A 19,519-nucleotide genomic window follows, 5' to 3' on the forward strand; every position below is an offset into this window, starting at 1 on the left:
TCCCCACCAAGTCCTGCAGATGCCACGGGACCAGAGGGGACCTGGGTGTGCGCCCACGCCGGTGCGAGCGAGAAGCGCTGGTCAGTGCGTCTCGGCCGCCAGTTGCTCTTGTGCAGAGTCGGCGCACCTCTAAGCATCTACCTTGGGGAGGTGGCCTGGGCTCTGCTCCCTTCGTGGCCACCGCACATGGGAGCAATCTCAGGCTACTCTGAGGTCCTGGCTGCACCCAGTAGGGCTCATGTGGCCTCGCTGCCAGTTCTCAGGGCTGGGAGCACAATAGCTGCTGCTGGTGTGGGGATCCACTGGAGAGCTGCTGCCCAGAACTTTCCCAGGACCCAGCCCAGCCTCCACGCTCCTCCTGGCCGTGTGCTCTGGAACCAGTAGGACTGGGTGAGCTTTTCGAGTGTGCACATTCGTGACTCTCGGCTTCCTCGTGCTTTTCCTATCGCATTCCCTGGACTCGGAGAGTTGACCCCCTTCTCATGGCATAATTGCACACTAGGTAGACTCAACTTATAACATCTATATTTGTATTAATTTTTCTTAATATATTTGAATTGCTTCTATTTCTAGGCAATGAACACCTTACAAACCTTTGTCCCATTTGTATTTTCCATTGGTAAAATTTATTGATTTTAATGTAATCTATTTCACTATGACTCATTACCTGTTTTTATATTATGTCTTCGTTGTTTTTATCAGTGGAAAACTGGTGCTGCACAATAATAAATGTATTAAAAAATTTTTAAAAAAAGAACACCTGCCAATCTGTCGCTCACAGGTTATCAAACTTTCACATGTGTAAGAATCACCCAGAGAACTCGGACTGTAGAGGCCAGGGCCTCAGGCCCAGAGAATCGGGTTCAATACATCTGATCCTCAGATCCTGCTTTTCTAACAAGCTCCCCAGAGGTTCAGATACAGGTGGCATTTGGAACTTGGAGAGACATCTCCACAGCCCTCCCCGGTTGACTCAGGTAAGTGATAAGGTGAATTCCTTTTTTAAAAAAATATATTTTTATTGATTTTTTACAGAGGGGAAGGGAGAGGGATAGAGAGTTAGAAACATCAGTGAGAGAGAAACATCGATCAGCTGCCTCCTGCACACCTCCTGCTGGGGATGTGCCCACAGCCAAGGTACATGCTCTTGACTGGAATCGAACCTGGGACCTTTCAGTCTGCAGGCCGACACTCTATCCACTGAGCCAAACCAGTTAGGGCATAAGGTTAATTCCTTAGATCAATCATTCTCAACCTAGGGAGCTTGCTAAAAATACAGTTTCCCAGACACCAATCCAGCTTGGTTTCGCCAGTTTATGGTTAAGACGCTTCCCGGGTGGTTCAGAATTATACTGAAGCCTGAGAATCAACTCAGATCAGTGGTTCTCAAACTTGAGTACGTAACAGGATCACTGGAGGGCTTGTTAGAGAGATTGCTGGGCCCCATCTCTAGAGTTTCTGTTTAATATTCTAGCGTGGGGCCCGATAATTTGCACTTCTAACGAGTGCCAGGTGATGCTGAAGTTGCCGATTGGAGAAACATACTTGGAGAATCACCATTTCCGATTGATGTTCTAAACAAAGTATTTATCCCACCCTGTGTCTCCATCCTTTTTCCTCATCCTCTTAGCCATGAAGGAGTCCAACCAAGGAGAAAAGGCTGAGGTAAGTGTCTGAGGAAATCCTGACTTGAAGGAGCTACAAGGAGGGGGCTGTCAGCCCTGGCCCGGGTAGTTCAGTTGGTTAGAGCATCGTCCCAACATGCCAAGGTTTGATCCCTAGTCAGGGCACATATGTACAAGAATCAACTGATGAATGCATAAGTGACAAGAACAACAAATTCTCTCTCTCTCTCTCTCTCTCTCTCTCTCTCTCTCTCTTCCTCTTCCTCCTCTCTAAAAGCAATCAATTGCCATAACCGGTTTGGCTCAGTGGATAGAGCGTCGGCCTATGGACTGAAAGGCCCCGGGTTCAATTCCAGTCAAGGGCATGTACCTTGGTGGCGGGCACATCTCCAGTAGGAAGTGTGCAGGAGGCAGCTGATCGATGTTTCTCTTTCATCGGTGTTTCTAACTCTCTCCCTTCCTCTCTGTAAAAAAATCAATGAAATATATTTTTAATAAAAAATAAAATCAATCAATTAAAAAAAAAAAAAAAGAAAGGGGCTGTCAAAGAAGAACTGATAAGCTCACCACTGGGCATCCTGGCATAATTCTAATAGCCCTCTAAGGCCAGGGACAAGGGCCAAATTCCAGTGGAGAAGACAAGTTATCTGATCAATAGCTGTTAGCGTCACATATATATCCAGCCCCAGCAGGACCCACCAGCACTCAAGAGCTTAAAGCTTCCCTGGCTGAGCCTCTCAGCTTCTGTTGCTAAAGGGTGTGCAGGTGAGTGAGGAATAAGAGAAAACCCAAGGTTGGAGCTGACCCTTGTCACCAAGCTAATCCTGGGAGAAGCCAAACTGGAGCTATTGTGTCCTGCTTACCAACCGCAGTGACACCAGCTTATACACATGCTCTGGAGAGAGGGCTAAAGAGACTGTTTTTGTTTGTAAGAGAAATTAAAGTCAATTTGCAGATCACAGAAAAGGGGGCTGAAGGGATTGGACTGGACTCCCCAGTACCAGAGTTCTTACAAAATCCACTTCACTTTCATACGGAAGTCACTTCTCAGGTCTAGGAAGCCAGAAGCCAATTAACCAGATCTAGTGCCTGCTAATCCCCTTATCATCCACAGGCCAATCCACTAATTTACTGACAATATATAGCAGAACTGGGAGGTTTTGGAGAAATTCCTGGAGTCAGAACCACTGTCACAGACCTGGTGTTTTAAAAAAAAAAAAAAAACATGAACCCCTGAAGGTTTGGATGACATGGTCATTTGGTGATTATGGTGACAGGGAAGTTCTCCAATTGAGTGGATAGAGTCACTGAGGTCCTCAGCAGGCCTGGGTTGCCCTGTAGATACTGATCCCTGAAAGTCCACCTGTAGTAACTCTGGACTCATCAGCTACCTACTAGATATGGCTTTAGGAAAATCACTTATGGTGAAAACTCCTGTGAAATTATGCAGTATCATATCTGTCTGAAGCCAGGAGGCTAAACCAAATGATACTCTCCTTATACCCTCAGCCTGGCACCAAGTTTATTCTGTCTCCACAAAATCTGCCCATATCTGTACCCTCCCCTTCTACCTCCCTGCCAGTGCCCAGGCTCGGACACTCTTCAGCTCCTGGCTAACTGTAGTAGTTTCTGAACTGGTATTCCCTGCCCATAGTCTCATCTAGGCCTGAGAATCTTCCTTTAACCTGGGAAGTTTGGCTGCCACACGCCCCAAACTTTTGAAAGACTCCCCATCACAATAAGGTCTACAGTCCTTCGTGTGGCACTCCAGGTCCTCTAGCCCCTTGTAGCCTCACCAATCCCACCAGCCTCATCACCCCTTTGCACATGCTGTTTCCTCTGTGCAGAATGTGCTCTTAGCCCTCCATGACCATCTTGCACATCTTCCTCATAGCAACGTTCTCACCGTAATCACTTAGTTATCTGTTCCCCCACTTGACCTTTAGCCCACTGAGACTTGGGCTTTTGTCTCCACACCCAGTACACAGCACAGTGCCAGGCCCATGACCAACTCTCAATGAGTGTTTGTTACATGACTGAGTGAAGGGTGAATCAATGATAAATTAATATCCTGAGTGCTTTCCCAGCCCCCAAACTTCATCAACTTGGAATGAGTGACCTTCTTTTAGAAGCCTTTAAAAAAAATGCAAACCTCCTTGGACTGGTAGCATATTAAAGTTAATGAGTTATTTTAGACCTTAACTAGGTGACCAAGCAGAGCAAGGGCACTGGGAAAAAAATGCCCAAGGATGGAGAGGGCACCAGGGACAAACTTCACCCACATTTTCTTTTAAATGCAAATAGTGTCTCATAGGTGCACTAGAGCGTTCGCATACTTTACAAAGAGCGTTTGCATGCTTTATCTGTGATGCCTCAATTCAGAAAGGTAGGTTGGATGAGTGTCATTATTAACTATGTTGTGTACCTAAGGCTTGGAGATATTTGCAATACCATAGGAAAACACTTGTGACAAAATAGTCAAAGGATAAGGACAGGATACAAAACTATCTAGAAAGTGTGAACACAGCTATGTAAAAATAGGCAGATAGAGGAAACAAATGGAAAGAAATACATCAGAATGCATTCTTTCAATAAATATTTACTTGATGCCTGCCTTATTCTAGACCCCATCCCCAGATATCAGCTGGGATACAGTGGTGAAAAACACACTATCCCTCACTGAGGTTACAATTTGCTGAGGGAAAACATACACTAATCAAGTAATGATGCGGCAAAGGTAAAATTGCAACAGTGACCAGAGCGTCAAAGAGGTAATAGTCTTATACTATAATGAGACTGTAGACAAAATAGCAGGATTCTATATAGATACAGGCAACCTAGGAAAGTCTTCCTTGAAGAAATGATTTCTGAAGCAAGAGGAGGAACTTAGCTAGTTAAAGAACGTCAGAAAGAAAGTCCCCAACAAAAGGAACATCAGGAACCAGGGCGCTGTGGTGAGAGGGGGACTGCCCAGGAAGAGAATAGCTGAGCAGGGCAAGACTGGGAGAGCTTGATGCCCAGTGGAGCTAGAGAAGAAGTAGGGGCCAGACCCACCCAAGCTAGCCAGCCAGGAGCACAAGGAGGCATTAAGCACATTTGCACTTTCAAAAGATTTTTCATTTCAGGTGTAAAGAAAGGGTTGGTGGTGCTGTGGGGAGGGGTGGAAGGAGAGATCAAATCAGTGGGAGAGGCCAGTTGGGAAGCTGTTGTGGCAGTCCAGACAAACGTTGACGGTGGTAGTGAAAATGGAGAGAAATGGATGATGTCAAGAGATGTTTGGCAAATTGTCAGGACTTGGTAATGGATGGAATGAGGAGGTGAGCGGAAAGAGGCATCGGAATGACTCCTAGATTTCTGGATGTGAATGGAGGTGCTGTCAACACCTGAGACAGAGTGATGAAAGCAGTCCATCAGGTTGGCACCTGAGACAGGGCCAGTTTGGGGCAGGCTGAGTTTGAGGTGCCTTATGTGTGACGGCTAAAAGGGGGTGGCAAGTAGGCGATGAAAAATAAGAGTCTGAAGTTTAGAGGAAAAGTCTGGCTGGAGATAAGCATTTGTGTATTGGTGGTAATTTAAGCCTGGGTGTGAATGAGACTGTGGGAAGAAGTTGAGGGTGAAAAGAGGAGAAGGTTGTCAACAGAGCACAAAAAGAGTCAGGAGGCTTTTGCTCGAAAGCCTTAGTGTTTGCAAACCAAAAGCACACCTAGGCAGTGCCCAGGGTGTTCCAAGGAAGAAGGAAAAGCTGAGAGTTCTTATAGTAAAAGGTGCGCTCTTGAGAAGAATCAGTCCTGCATTCTTAGCTTCTAAATTGGCCCAGGATGAAAATCTTGCAGGTTGTCCGGAAGGCCTAGATAATAACTGTCATGTGAACTTGTTTCCCAAGTCCTTCTAAAGGTCATCAGGCTTCAGTCCACCAACAGAGACGGCAGGAGGTTCCGTGGGCAACGCTGTCCGCTGACCCATAGGACCCAGATGTGGGCTTGGCCCCAGCCTCGGCTGAGCCGGGACCTGGCAAGGCGATGGCCAAGACCTAGAGTGGAAGATCACTTATGTTGGCTCAGCTGAGAGGAGTTTGATCAAATCGTAGACTCCATGCTGGTTGTCCTATCCCAGCCGGGAGACACCTTCCTCTTTCAGGCCGATGCTCCCAACCCATCCCTCATCCCTGAGACTGACGCTATTGGTGTGACGGTGGCCCTTGTCACCTGCACCTCCCGTGGCCAAGAGTTCACCTGTGTGGGCTACTATGTCAACGAGTACTCTGACCCAGAGTTGGGGGAGAACCCACCCCCAAAGCCAGACTTCTCTCAGCTCCAAAGGAACATCTTGGCCACGAATCCCTGGGTGACCCGTTTCCATATCAACTGGGACAACAACACAAACAGGCTGGAGGCCGTAGAGAACCAGGACCCCACCCCAAGCAGCAGCCTCCCCATCAACTGTATCCTTGTCAAGGGCCTGGGGCTCCCTGGCTGCATCCGTGGCCTCCTCCGGAGAGCTCCATGGGCTGCATCTAACTGGGGTCCAAGTGGGGGATTCCAGGCCCTACCTGAGCCCAGCTAGGACTACGGCCAGTCTCCCGACACATCTGGAGTGGGCAGTCAGGCCTCCTGGAGTCCTGCGGGGCTATCTGGAGGACTTGGGCTGTCAACTACATTCAGGCCTGTCAAACTTGTCCCTGAGGAAAGATCGGGCCTCAGGTCTCTCCCAGCCTCAGTCCAGAAGGATTATCTCACCTTTACTGCCCAGGCCTATAAAAAGCAGGTACTTTAGTTCTTAATTCTCTCTAACTTGTGTCTTTTCTCTCTTCCACACATAGGCCATTGTGTCACCATGCTCCCATATAAGGACCATTGACCCAGAGCTCTTCCCACCGACCTCCCTGGCCTGCCTTGAGGCTTTCCTGGTCAATGGTCCCAGCCCCGTTGGGCCAAAGGCTCGGTCATTTCTTTCCCTTCCCAAACATCTAAGTAGATCTACCCAGCTTTCTGGAGTCACAAGGAATCTGGGTTAGAAGGTAAACTCGGATACAATTTCTGTCCTTTTCCCAGAACAGTTTTTATGTTTTTTTAATCCAGCAGCCCCTGGAAAACTCTGTTTCCAAACGTGTGATAAGCAAGATGCTGAGGAATGATGTTGACTCTGCTCTCAGTCACAGCCACCTTCTTGTTACCTCCTTACTGGATCTGGGTTTCCCTGGAGGCTGTCACTATGGAGAGATGGCATGTAGAGCAGCTTACCGTGCTCTGTCTGTGTTGGCATCAGGGCCCCACTGCCTCTGGCTGCCTTGATCTGCCCTCTGCTAAGACCTCATGCTCTTACAGGTAATAGTCAGATTGCAGGCATGGGAAACAGTAGGGACCCTGAAAACCTCCTTCCCCTGTCATACTCTGCCATGTTCCCTGTTCCTTCACTGCTATGTGGATGCTGTTGGTGATTACAATTTGTATATTAACACTAGAAAGACTGAAATTTAGTATATACCTATATTGCCCAAAAGCAGTCAAAATGACTGCATTGTGAAAGAATAATATCGGAGCACTCTTCACTTATGTTCCTTAGCTTTTCCAATAACTCACTTCTATTCGACATTTCTTTCATGAATTTAGGGCGCAAAAGAAATAAAATAAACAACTTATTAGAACAAGTATCACTGCATAAAGATTCGAATAACAAGTACTAGTTTAGCTTATTGAGCAACTGCAACTTATCAAGTATCGACAATTTATCATGTACTTGTATGTTATCATGTGACGGTAATTGAAAAAAAAATGAAAACTGTTATTTCAATACAGAGCCGAACTGTTATTACGCAATTCAATAATAAGAGTCATTTGATTATTTAAAATTTCCCCCCCAAGCAGTCAAAATGACTGCTTTTGGGCAATATAGGTATAACACATATATATATACCGGAAATGAAGGAGGGAGAGGTAACTACAATTATTAACAAACGCATTTATATGTTGTACAAAAAGTCACAAAATTCTAAGACATTGGGTCCTTATATACATAATTGTTTTTCTAATTGAAATTAAAAAGCAGTCAAAATGACTTCCTTGGGCAATCTAGTGTTAATGGGTTTTTATATGAAACGAGAGGCCCGATGCACGAAATTCGTGCAAGGGGCTCAGCCCTCACAGCCCCGGCTGCCTCAGCCAGCCCTTGCAGCCCCAGCTTCATCTGGAAGGTCGTTCAGCTGTCCTGTATAATTAGCTTATTAGCTCTTTATTATATAGGATACTAGAGGCCCGATGCATGAAATTAATGCATGGGTAGGGTCCGTAAGCCTGGCCGGCAATCAGGGCCGATTGGGGCCTTTTGGCTGCCGGCCGGGGCCTTCCTTCATTTCATGCCGCCCCCTGATGGTCAGCACATGTCATAGCGAGCGGTTGAACTCCTGGTGGATCAAACTCCCAAGGGGACAATTTGCATATTAGCCTTTTATTATATAGGATGTTTGGTTGGGGGAAAAAGGTAATCAGAGGGTTATCTATAGGAGATAGATATAGATGTACATATAGGTACAGATAGAGATACAGAGACAAATAGAGATGAGAGAGAGAGAGAGAGAGAGATAGAGAGAGAGAGAGAGATCATCTCCAGGCATAATTGGAGAGTTTAAAAGTTTAAGTTTCCAGGCTTGTTGAAGTAAGAGTAGAATAATTTCCTCATGCTTCAGCCTACTTGATTTTAGTAATTTAATAGCTTGACTATAGTGACTCCATTTTGTTCTTCACTCTTTCCTCAAAGTGTAGGATCAAACCTTGGGGACTCAATATTTAGAATCAAGCAGAGGAGGTTGAGATTGCAAAGGAGACCCAAGAAGCCAAAAATGTTAACAATGACTGTGGAATGCTGTGGAAGCATTGTGCATTTATAGTTACTTTTACAATTGAGTGGAAATTTTTAAAGAAAAAAACAAAACCCTTTTATGACTCCTAACATTAATTAACTTTCTAGATTTTGAAATAGTACCTGAGGGCAAGAGGTGATATTCTAAATATTTTAATAGCAGGACTTCGGAGCACCAACACTTTGATGGCAGCTGGAGGAGAGAGGGGTCTCAGAGGCCCCCTGCCAGGCACTACCTCTGTGATTGCTGGATCCCAAAGAAGTGCAGAGAAGCTGGGTGGCAGGGGACAACATAGAGGGGACCTTGGGGCAGCTGCTATTCAGTGATTGAGTAGTACTGGAGCTTACTACTGAATACAAGCCCTGCCTAAGGATCCTTAGCAGCAATCTCCTACCCGCCTTACCCCCCACCCTCCCACACACACGCACACACTCTCTGCCTGCTCATTTCCCCAATCTCTTTTATCTACCACAGCAATTTATTCATCATTTCTTGTGAACTCCTTGCATTTTCACATCTTCATGATCTGCCCTATGCCTAGAATGCCTTTCTTCTCCTTATTTGGCAAATTCCTTTGAATCTTTGAAGACCAAGGTAAAATACCACCTCCTCTGTAAAATCCTCCTTGACTTCCCAAGGCAAAATTATTTGCTTTCTCATCATCATTCCACGCACTTTATACATACTTTCTCCCCCCAAATAGGTTTGTATTGATTTTTATTTTTTTATATAATATAACCATTTTTATTTATTTATTTTAAATATATTTTTATTGATATCAGAGAGGAAGGAGAGGGAGAGAGAGATAGAAACATCAGCTGCCTCCTACATGCCCCCTACTGGGGACCCCCACAACCCTTGACCGGAATCAAACCCAGAGCCCTTCAGTCTGCAGGCCGATACTCTGTCCACTGAGCCAAACCGGCTAGGAACATGTTTGTATTGATTTTAGAGAGAGAAGAAGGGAGAGGGAGAAACATCTATCAGCTGCCTCCTACTGGGGATCAAGGCCACAACCCGGGAATGGAGTCAGTGACCCCCATGGTACATGGGACAATGCTCAACCAACTGAGCCACACCGGCCAGGGCAAATACTGTTTTTTTGTGGTTTTAAAATTATTTATTTTTAAATTTAAAAAATAATACTGTTATTTTAAAAACAGCTCAGCAACATCTCTCACTGTGCCTGATTCAAAGGGAAGGCTCAAATGTTTTCTGCTAGGAAAGAAGGTGGACACACGGGGATGAGTTTGGAGGGGTGCACGCAGGGATGGGGTGGTTGTGGAGGGTTGGTTTGAGGAACGCAGGGTGTAAGTGGAAATCAAGTTGAGTCCTGATAATGGAATGGGCTACAGAATATTTCAGAAGGAGGAGTTCTGGTGAAAACGGAAACCACTTCAATGAAATCAGGTTTCAACAAAAAAGGCTGAGGTTAGCTCGAGAAGGTGGTTTTCCTTTGAAACTGGTGGCTCAGTGTGGTCTCCTTTAAGAGGAAAGAACTATAATCTAGGTAGGGGGTTGAAATTCTGATACACTTACCCTGGACCCCCAACATCCTTGAAGTAGGGACCTCGGAAAGAGGGCCCTGCTGACAGGTCAGATGTCACAGTGCTTGGCCTGGATACTCTGCAGACAGCCGCTTGGCTCTGCCACTTGCCAGCTGCATTGCCTTGAGGAAGTCACTCAACCTCTCTGTGCCTCCATTTTCTCTACTGTAAAATGGGGCCAAGGATAACACCTTCCCTCTATGATCTTTGTGAGGATTAAACCAGACAATACGTGAAGAACTTAATACAGCGTCCAGCGCATGGTGAGCACTGGAAGGAGGCAGTCCCCACAGTGAGGGACAGGGTAGTATCTGGAGCCATGAAACTGGTTGTGGAGGAGTCGCTGATGTCTGCCAGCCCTGAGTGACGTTCACAATTCAGGGAAGAGGCAGCAGCTGGCTGGGGGTCGGGTGGTGGCTGGGAAATGGTCTGAAGAGAGTTAGCAGTGTCATTGCTCAATCCAGCCAGTGGAGCTCACGCTTCCTGTTTTCAGTGTCTGTGAGCCCTGATGCTAGAGCTGCTCATGTTGGAACAGGATCTTCTTGGCCCCTGGGGGGGAATGCAGAGAGATTGAGAGCAACTCAGTCTGGGCTGGGCCCCTTAGCTTCACAGCACGCCTTTTCTCTCCTCACACTGCATTGGTGTGTTTCAGCTCACCCAAAACACACCAATGCAATCCTAGGGTGGTAGAGGGGAGTGGGGTCCATTCAGTTCCCCAAGAATTTAAGTGGCTTTGCAATAATAGCCACTATTTTTGTGCCTTTACTAGGAGCCAGGATTATGCTGAGAGATTTATGAACTCATGAATCCTTATAATAATCCCAGAAGGGAAATAGTATTACCTCTTTTACAGATGAGGAAACAGAGGCACAGAGAGGTTAAGATTCTTTCCTAAATCACACAGCTAGTGTTAGAGCCAGGATTCCAGTCCTGGCCACCTGACTCCAAAATCCATGCTCTGAAACCACTACATCTTACTGAATAGGACAACATGCTAGATTATGGGGATTAAAGACTGAATATTTGGGCGCTTTCCTTCCACCTGCAGTGGGTGGTCCATCAGCTTCGGATCAAGAGGAACAAGCAGATGTGAACCCAATAATCTGAGAGCCCACAACTCCTTTCACTACAACAGGGTGATTCACCACAAGACAGTGGGCGTGGAGCCTGCGGCCCACGGCAAAGGTGTGGTCGTCATGAAGTGGAGAATCGGGTAGTGAAAACTGGCACCTCCTACATGCGGACCACCATCGACAAGAACTCAGGGCCCGGCACATGATCCACAGGAACAATCACCGCCCGGATCGGCCCATGGCCGCCATGCACAGGGCCAGCTGCACCCTGTGCAGCCAGAAGCCCGTGAAGGTGAGGAGGAAGCGCCGCCCCACCAAGAGCTCCTGAACACCCTCCACCCCCAAAGCAATAAAGGTATCAGCCAACTTTCCAAAAACAAAAACAAAAAGCTGAATACTCTGGATCCTTGCCCTCCCGGGACCCTAGGGAGCCCAGGAGACCTGGCACCCCCAAACCCCACGCAGAAAACTGTTTATGCAGAGAACACACGCTGGCCACATCTTGAATTTACTGGGCGCTTCACATAATCTGGCCAATTGCCCCCAAAAGATATTCACTCAGGTGCTTATCGGAAACACCTGAGCTTTTCAAACCCACAAAGCCTGGCACGAGCCCTGACCTGCATCACAATCTCTGTGGGTGGAATATAGGCACGTATATTTTTTTAAAAGGCTCTCAGGTGACTTGGGTAAGAAACACTGCCAAACCCATTAACACCGCTTGGAAACTCCAGTATTTGGGCATCCAACCCTATCTCCCAGCCTGCCTTCTATATTCTAGTTCTTTAGAAGCTGATGTTTGGTTCAAAATATATGCTCACCTCCATTAGGATACCAACCAGCGTCAGACTCTGAGCCACCTGATCGTAGGAATTGCAATGGCAGGTCATGAGCTCCATGAACAGATTGAGAAAACTCAGCACCAGCTCCACACAGTGAATGGGCAGTTATGTTTTCTGTTCCCTGAATGCCAACAGACTCGAGCTGAGCTGGGTTTTGGATCAATAATTTTCACTCATACAGGTGTTCTGCTTGGTTGAGGTCAGCTCTGGGGTTGTTGGGGGCAGAGTGCAGAGAATGTGGTGAGACTAATACTAAAGAGGATCACCCTGCAGATGTATAAGACGTGCACTGCGCAAAAGCATCAGGCCAAGGAGGGCATTGGGGGTTGATACCCAGCCTGCCACCATTGACCAAACTGCGGGTCCCTGGCTTACAACTCCTTTTGTACCTATGTGCCATGGAGGGCCTAACCTAGAACTCTCCTAGCTACTTCCCAAAGCCTCATTAACTCCAGAGATGCAGCCCCCAAAGAAACTCTGCGGTACATGCCACCACGATCATTTTCTGCTCCCCAACTCCCTCCCATACCAACACCGGGAAAGAACGAAAGTCTTTAGAAAAATCACATTTTATTAATCATCTTTATTCAAAATTATAAAAATAGATATAAATAAAAATAGCAGAATATAATTATTAAATATTCAGTGTACAGGAGTGGTCCTCACCCCACTCAGTGAGGATTGGATGCATTTGGCTGAAAGGTCAGAAGGGATAACTGTCCAAGAAAGGGACATTTATGTGAGAGTGAAACTGAAAGTGTAATGCTGGTCACGAGCCATGCCCAGAATGATACATTCCTAGGCATCATGGGAGACCCAGAGGCCCCAAGAGTGACCCGTGACCTCTCCTGACTGGCCATTCTATGTGGCATCACAGTCCATAGAGTTTAGGGAAATATCTAGACTTACAATTAGACACAGGAACACCAGCTCTTACTCATTCTGACTCCTCACAGCCTGAGCATAAGTGTGCAAATATACACATGCATAGATAATGTTTCCTGATACATTCATGGAATGTCAGAGCCCTACCCTCAAGTTATTAATGTTCCTGCTCCCCAAACCACTGCTCCCACATTGACCAAGCTCCCTCAAGAGACCTCAGTTCTGTTACACTTCCTAATTGGGAAATGATTCATTTCCCAATAATAGGCCTCATGAATGCCCTCTGTTGGGGGAGCTACCTCTCCTTCCCATGCATAGAAGATGTCATGTTTATCTCCAGAAGGCTTTAATCCAGAAAAAGACAAACTACTGGTCAGTACCATCTTGGACCAGGACCACCCCTCCATCCTGGCCAGAGGGGATCTGGGCATCCAGCACCCAGTCCTGAATCTGCGGATAAAGCCATTGTTGCTCACCCTGGTGGGCAGCACAAGCAAAACCATCTCTGCAGAGCCCATCTTCCTCAGTCTCTTCCTTATATGTGGCTGGTGCAGATGGAGCTACTGCAAAAATGACGGTCAGCGTGGGAGTGGGTGATGCTCCTCTCCTCCCTTGGCTCCCTGGGGGCCCCCAGAGGGCTAGGCCATTCAGGGGGCTAGGCCATTCTCTTCCCCGGTGTTAGTGCGGATCCAGGACAGGAAGTGTGAGACCCTCGTGTAGACACCCGGCTTGTCCTTCATGGCACATTCGCGGCCCCAGCTCACAATCCCAGTCAGAGTCAGGCGGTCTTGAATAGGGCAGGCCAGGGGCCCCCCTGAGTCTCCCTGTTAAGCCAAAAACACAAAAAGTGAGCCCTGGAAGAAGTTGGAAATTAATGATTAACTAATTAGAAGTTAATGATTAATAAAATGTGATTTTCCTAAAGCCCTGGAAGGGGGCCATTGGATCCTACGACCCAAACATACCCAAGATAGACGGGAGAGTTTTCCAAAGTCAAAGTCCTTAGTGACTCCCATTTCCTACCACATCAAGTTCAAAATCCTCTGGTTGGCTTTCAAAGCCCTACTATCTGCCACTATTCCACCGATATTCCCAGACCCTATCTCTCTCCCATCCTGGAATATGCTGTGCTCACTCTCATTTCTGTATCTTGCAAATGAAATGCTCTCCAGGCTTCCCTCTGCCTCCTCAAATCCCTATTGAGCCACATCCTCCCCTCCGTGACCATCTAGTTGGCACTCAGCTCCCTCTCCTAAACATCTGATCATTTATCATTAACACCACACTCTGAACACTGAGCTATATTATTTTCTACTGTTTCTTCTTAGTCCTCCTCTCTCCCCCCACCTGAAGTGCCTAGCACAGAGACAGGCTGACAAGTGTTTGGTAAAAACGTAAGAATTGGTTTAAACCTAAAACTTGAGCCCCTGATTCTGGCTTCTTGTGGCTTTGGCTGCAGAGGCTCAGGAGCCCTGGAGAGAGGTGGGGATCATGGAGAGAGATGCTTGGAACTCTCACCTGGCAAGAATCTGTTGTCCACGCTGGGTCAGCAGCACACAGCATTTTGGTGGTGACTTCAGAGCCATAGTAGTGGGGCTGCTGACACTCCCGGTGGGAAACCAGTTTCACCACAGTCATTTTCAGCTGCTCCGGATAGAGATAGTCGGCTAGATCGAAGAAACATGGAGACTTTTCTGTTAAGCCGTGTCTGCCCAGCCCTTCTAATGGGACCCTCTGCCAGGGAGGGGACCAAAAAGTATTCCCACCAGGGAAAGCCCCTATTCTTTTTCCACCCAAATCCGAGTTTTTAGCCCAGTTATAGCCCCTCACCCTCCACTTATTTACCTTTATGGGTCATCATTCCCTAAACAGTGATCCCCACTCCATCTCTGGACCCACCTGCTACCTCCACAATGGTCCTTCTCTATCTCCACAGTCCTCCCTTAATCAAGCTGCGCTCACTTCCAGCTGACACCACTCCCCCAGGACCCCTCAGCCAGCCCCAAAGGTCACTTACAGGTATTCTCTTTTCCGAAGCCAGTGACCTCACAGCTTGTGCCGGAACGAGCATCCCCATCCACTGGGGGCAAGCAGATGGTCTGTATGGACCGGGATGGCTGTGCGCACTGGCCCGAGATGGAAATGATCTTCAGCAAGGCTGGGGGAGGGGGAAGAGGTCAGAGGGGAAAGGTCACCCCCTGGTCAGGCAGTCACCGTCTCTGCCCTCCAAATGCTGAGGGAGCGGCTGTCCATCCCTCGGTCAGTTAGGGTCAGAGGTCATCCCGGGAGGTGTGCCGGTAGGATGAAACAAGTTTCCCTTGTCCCATCCCTCATGGGCTTTGTTGCAGCCACGGACAAAGGCGTGGGCAGCCAGGGCTACTGCACACAGCTGTACGAGGGTGCTGGGTTTTTTTCCCTACAAAAAGCCCTGACTGAGGTAGATGGGCTGAAATTCAGCCCCATCCTCCATCAGAGTTCTCTATCCTGAGACAGAGTCTGCCTCCAACAAAGGAAGGGGCATCCCAGTCTAAGCCACTGCCCACAGGGCCACTGCCACCCAGGGAGGGCTCCCTGTTTGGAAATCCAGGGACTCTACAGGGGAGCACCCTAACCCTTGCCCACTGCTCCCTTTGTTGTGTAAAGTAGGGTCTTCAAGTTCCCCTGCAACCTCAACCTCCCACTTGAGTCTCTTTTTGAACCCCTCCTCTCTGGGTCATCATCATGATGGCAGAGGAGGGCTTTCCACTCACCTATGTCATTGTGGTGAGCAAGAGTGTCAGCGCTGTAGTCCTCATGCAAGATGAGCTTTTCCACCTCGAACTTCATCTCGCCCCGTGTGTTGGAGTTAAGCTTTGACCGACCCAGGTAGACAATGTAGTCCTGCTTCTTTGGGTTATTACTGTGGGAAAGGAGGTCCTGTCACTTCCGAGCCCTCCCACCACAGTGACCTTGGAACATGACTCGTCCCCAAGGCTCTGGGCCATAAGAAAGGGCTTAAGAGGGTAGAATTGAAGTGAAATCCTTGGCCGGGAAGGCGAAAGGGATGTGTCTGGGGTAGGGCAGGAGGGCCAGGGAGAAGAGACAGAGGGACGTACATGAAGCAGTGTGTGGCGCTGACCACCCAGCAAGGACTGATGAGGCTGCCACCGCATACGTAGGTGACAGAACCTCCACGGTGCTTCTTATAGATGGCTGCAAACCAAGGCTGGTCCTCAGTGTTGGTGAATCTTCCCCCCACAATCTTAAAGCGGGGCCTCAGAGCCTTCTGACCACACTGAAACCCTGCGTTTGCAGGAGGATTTCTTCCTGGAGGAGAAAGAGAGGGGTGTCTTAGGAAGATAGGTAGGATAAAGTGTCCCTCTCCTCATCCTCTGACCTGCCAGTTTTGGGGGGCCAGGCAAGCCTCCCTCCTCATCCCTCCTGTGATGGAATAAGGGGGTATATGAATGTGTCCCCTTTCACCCACTATCATAAACAGGTTGGTGACACTTACCTGCAGAGCAGTCGTTCACCATGCACTCTTGGATATGCTGATTTCGGCCAACCTGCACATAGCACCAGGGCTTTCTCCGGTTGTCTGGGTTCCTGGCAGCACAGACAGGAAAGGGGTGTCATTTCCACACAGAATGTCTTTCCTGCATCCTCCCCTCCAAGAAAGACTCAACCAGAGGCCTGGCTATTCTCACGTTATGGCCAGCACTCTGGGAGCACAAGGGCGTGTTCAGAAGGGCTCTGTGAGGCCATAGGGAAGGTGCTTGCTGCCCCCACCTCACCTGCAGTAATTGTGTTTCCCCAGGCCCAGCTGGAGGGCATCAGGTCTGTGGGCATGGTACGTTTTCAGAATGACATTGGCAGAGTTCCAGGGCAGGCAAGGCCGGCCCGTGAAGCCAGTGTTGGCCGTTCCTCGGTAAGAATGACCATTTCCCTGGTAGCAAGTGGCCGACGTATCTATGGAAGGATTTGAGGATGAGAGAATATCAGAAAGAGGAGGAGGTTCAGGCAGGCATTTCAGAGATCCTGCCAGGCCTCAGTGACTTCAGGCCTGGCAGAAGACACTAGAAAAAGTCTCCTTCCCTCCCACTTCACATGTGTGCAGCCACAGCTTACAAGACAATGTGTGTTTACGTGTTTGACTCTGACCTCCCAGTGCTGAGGGCGCAGCCGTCTATCACTCGGTCCGTTAGGGTCCGAGGTCATCCTGGGAGGTGTGCTGGTAGGATGCAATGTGTCTATCCCATCGCATAGGGATGATGCCCCCCCCACTCCACCTCCTACCCCTTGCCTGCTCTTGCATCCAACTCATCTCTCCCTGCCCCCAAATCTCTTGTGCCCCCTCCTCCTTCCAGACAAGAGTAGGATCTCCATACCTATCTCACAGTGTTCCCCCTGGAATTTCTTTGGGCAGTTGCATCGATGAATGTTGGAGAAGTACTTGTAGGACACACATGTTCCTCCGTTCAGACAGCCACAGCTTGCTGAAAATCACAAAGGCGGGGGTGAGTACGCAAGGAGTAGGGAGGAGGTAAGTGGGGAGCCAGCCCTGCATCAGGGACAGGGAAGGGCCGTCTCCCGAGGCTTCTCCAAGATGTTTGTGCAGCCAGATATTGTGCAAGGGACGGATACTCACATGCACCCGATTCTGCATGGCTGTCCTGGAAAAGATAAGGGGAGGGGAACAGTCACCGAAGGCCCCACACCCCGGGGGCCTCAGGGTGTGGATAAACCGGCCCCAGTCCCAAAACTCATCCTTCCCTACAGCTGCCTCTCTCCTCACCCCGGTCCTATCTAACTAGCCCTCCAATGGAAGGCCGATCATGGGTTTCCAGAGAAGAGAAGCGGCTTGACTCAAGCAAGCTTCACAGATCAGGTGACAACAGGCTGGGGCCTTTGCAAAGGCTTCTTCCTCTCCAGCCTGCAACTCCCTTGGTTCTCAAGGCCCCCTCGGCCACACCTGTCCCCTTAACCCGGAGGGTCTGGCCCTGCAGTGGGTGGAATGGCGGGGGGGGGGGGCGGGGCGGGGAGAGCCCAGCTCCCCACCAGCCCCTTCCTTCCCCTGGCGCTGTTCTGGGGGGGGGGGGGGTCGTGCAAGCCCCCTCCCACCGCCATGAGTCAAAGCAGGGACGCCGCTTACTTCGCAGTTGCTCACGACCAGAGCGCAGAGCAGCAGGCACGCCCGCGGGATTCTCATGGTGCCGAGGCTGGGGCTCTGGGCAGCGGCCTGCGCGGGAAGGAGAAGTCAGGGAGGAGCCGAGGAGCGAGAAGCGCGCCGGGCGGGCCGCGGCAGCGCAGGGTGGTGCCCCTGGGTCACCTGCGAGGCGAGCCCGCGGTGGTCTCCCCTCCCTGGGATTCAGGGGCTCGGCACCGCCGGGACCGGCACCCGCAGGGGACGCGTGGACACGCGGAGCGGAGACGGCGCGCAGCGGGGCAGCGGGCGGGGGGAAGGGACGCCGCAGGAGAGGGGCGCGCATCCTCCGGCCGCGGCGGGGGCGGCTGCACTCACCGGCAGCGGCGCGGGTCGGGCGGCGCGGACAGGTGGAAGCGGTGCTACTCGCCGGGTTCTGGGCTCCGGTCTCCCCGCTGTGAGGCGCGGGCTGTATATTAAGACCCGCCCAGGCGCTGGCCCCGCCCCGGCCCGGATCGTCCCGTCCACTCCCTTCCCCCCCCGCACCCCCCCTCCCTTCCCGGGCGCCCGCCGCCCTGACCCTGCACGTTTCCTCGACGGTGACGGAGCGTGAGCAGCAGCGCGTCCCGGCGGTGGGGACGCACCGGGTCTGAGCTGATGGATACGGAGGCACCTACATCCCCAGGCCTGGGCCCCGCCCGGGGCAGCCCACCCCCCACCCACACACCCGATTGCGGAGAGGAGGGGCGCCGGGGGGCGATGATGCCTCCCCCCAGGCCCCGAGGTCAGCTCCTCTCCAGCCGCCCCGCCTGGGCCTCCACCTGCCCGGGAGGGTGCGTGAGGACCCCGGGTACCGGGCACGGTCCGCAGGTCTCAGGGCTGTGGAGTCTTTTTCTCAGGGTGCAAGTGCATATGTCACGTCCTCGCTGAAAACACAGACAAAACACTGGTAACAGAGGCTGCTTGTGTCGAATGCCGGCTCTCCCCAAAATTATCAGCACACCCAGTGGATAAGACCAAGCTGAGACCTTGGGGAGCGAGTCTGGTAGTGCATGAGGAAGGGGGAAGGCGAGGTCGGGTTTTATTGAGGATTTGCAGTTTGGTCAAAGGGCATTCTTTGGAAGTGAGGGCTTGTTTGGCGGGGGATCGAGCAAAAAAGAAAGCGAGGGCTTGATAAGGATTAGATTAGGGTCCTGACACAAGATTGTAGGAGTGTGAAAACGAAGTCTTAGGGCACAAACTGGTGATGCTTTCTTTCTGTGGAAGTGTTGATGGGTCTTTCAGGAAGTTCCTGTAATGAACAATCCATTTATTGATTTTCTTTTGTTTTAAATAGATTTTGATTGATTTCAGAGAGGAAAGGAGAGAGATAGAAACATCAGTGTTGAGAAAAGCATTGATCCGCTGCCTCCTGCACACCCCCTACAGGGGATGGAGCCCCCAACCCAGGCAGGTGCCCTGATGGGGAATCAAATCCTGAGCTCCAGGTTCATTGGTGGAAGCTCAACCACTGAGCCACACCGGTGGGACTGAGCAATCCATTTATATGCCTGGGCCAGCGTACAGTTA

General features: G+C 49.8%; 1 protein-coding gene and 1 pseudogene across 2 annotated transcripts; one reads left to right on the forward strand and one right to left on the reverse strand.

The window, feature by feature from the left end:
* The first annotated feature begins 6,937 nt into the window (after positions 1-6,937).
* LOC132214644 (large ribosomal subunit protein eL28-like) lies at positions 6,938-11,429 on the forward strand (annotated as a pseudogene).
* Positions 11,430-12,496: 1,067 nt separating this feature from the next.
* Positions 12,497-18,457, reverse strand: PLAU (plasminogen activator, urokinase). Of its 2 annotated transcripts, none has more exons than XM_059662310.1 (11): positions 18,329-18,457; positions 17,960-18,046; positions 17,456-17,480; positions 17,196-17,303; positions 16,602-16,776; positions 16,322-16,413; positions 15,924-16,134; positions 15,579-15,727; positions 14,846-14,986; positions 14,347-14,495; positions 12,497-13,652 (listed from the first exon to the last, which is right to left on the reverse strand). In XM_059662310.1, exons 2-11 carry the CDS (start codon positions 18,014-18,016, stop codon positions 13,476-13,478), a joined length of 1,284 nt encoding a protein of 427 aa, XP_059518293.1. In that variant the 5' UTR covers positions 18,017-18,046; positions 18,329-18,457; the 3' UTR covers positions 12,497-13,475. The 2 variants fall into 2 exon arrangements, with proteins under 2 accessions (XP_059518293.1, XP_059518294.1); XM_059662311.1 differs by having other exon boundaries at positions 13,554-13,682.
* Positions 18,458-19,519: the final 1,062 nt, after the last annotated feature.

This window comes from Myotis daubentonii, chromosome 13, assembly GCF_963259705.1.
Source record: "Myotis daubentonii chromosome 13, mMyoDau2.1, whole genome shotgun sequence".
NCBI classification, from domain to species: Eukaryota; Metazoa; Chordata; class Mammalia; order Chiroptera; family Vespertilionidae; genus Myotis; species Myotis daubentonii.

Bases quoted from the DNA above. Each gene is read 5' to 3' on its own strand.
- PLAU (XM_059662310.1), bottom strand. From the start codon at position 18,016: ATGAGAATCCCGCGGGCGTGCCTGCTGCTCTGCGCTCTGGTCGTGAGC. The intron at 17,481-17,959 runs GTAAGCGGCGTC...TATCTTTTCCAG, and splicing joins TGGTCGTGAGCAACTGCGAA to GACAGCCATGCAGAATCGGG. The intron at 14,496-14,845 runs GTAAGTGACCTT...TCTTCGATCTAG, and splicing joins CTTCGGAAAAGAGAATACCT to CCGACTATCTCTATCCGGAG.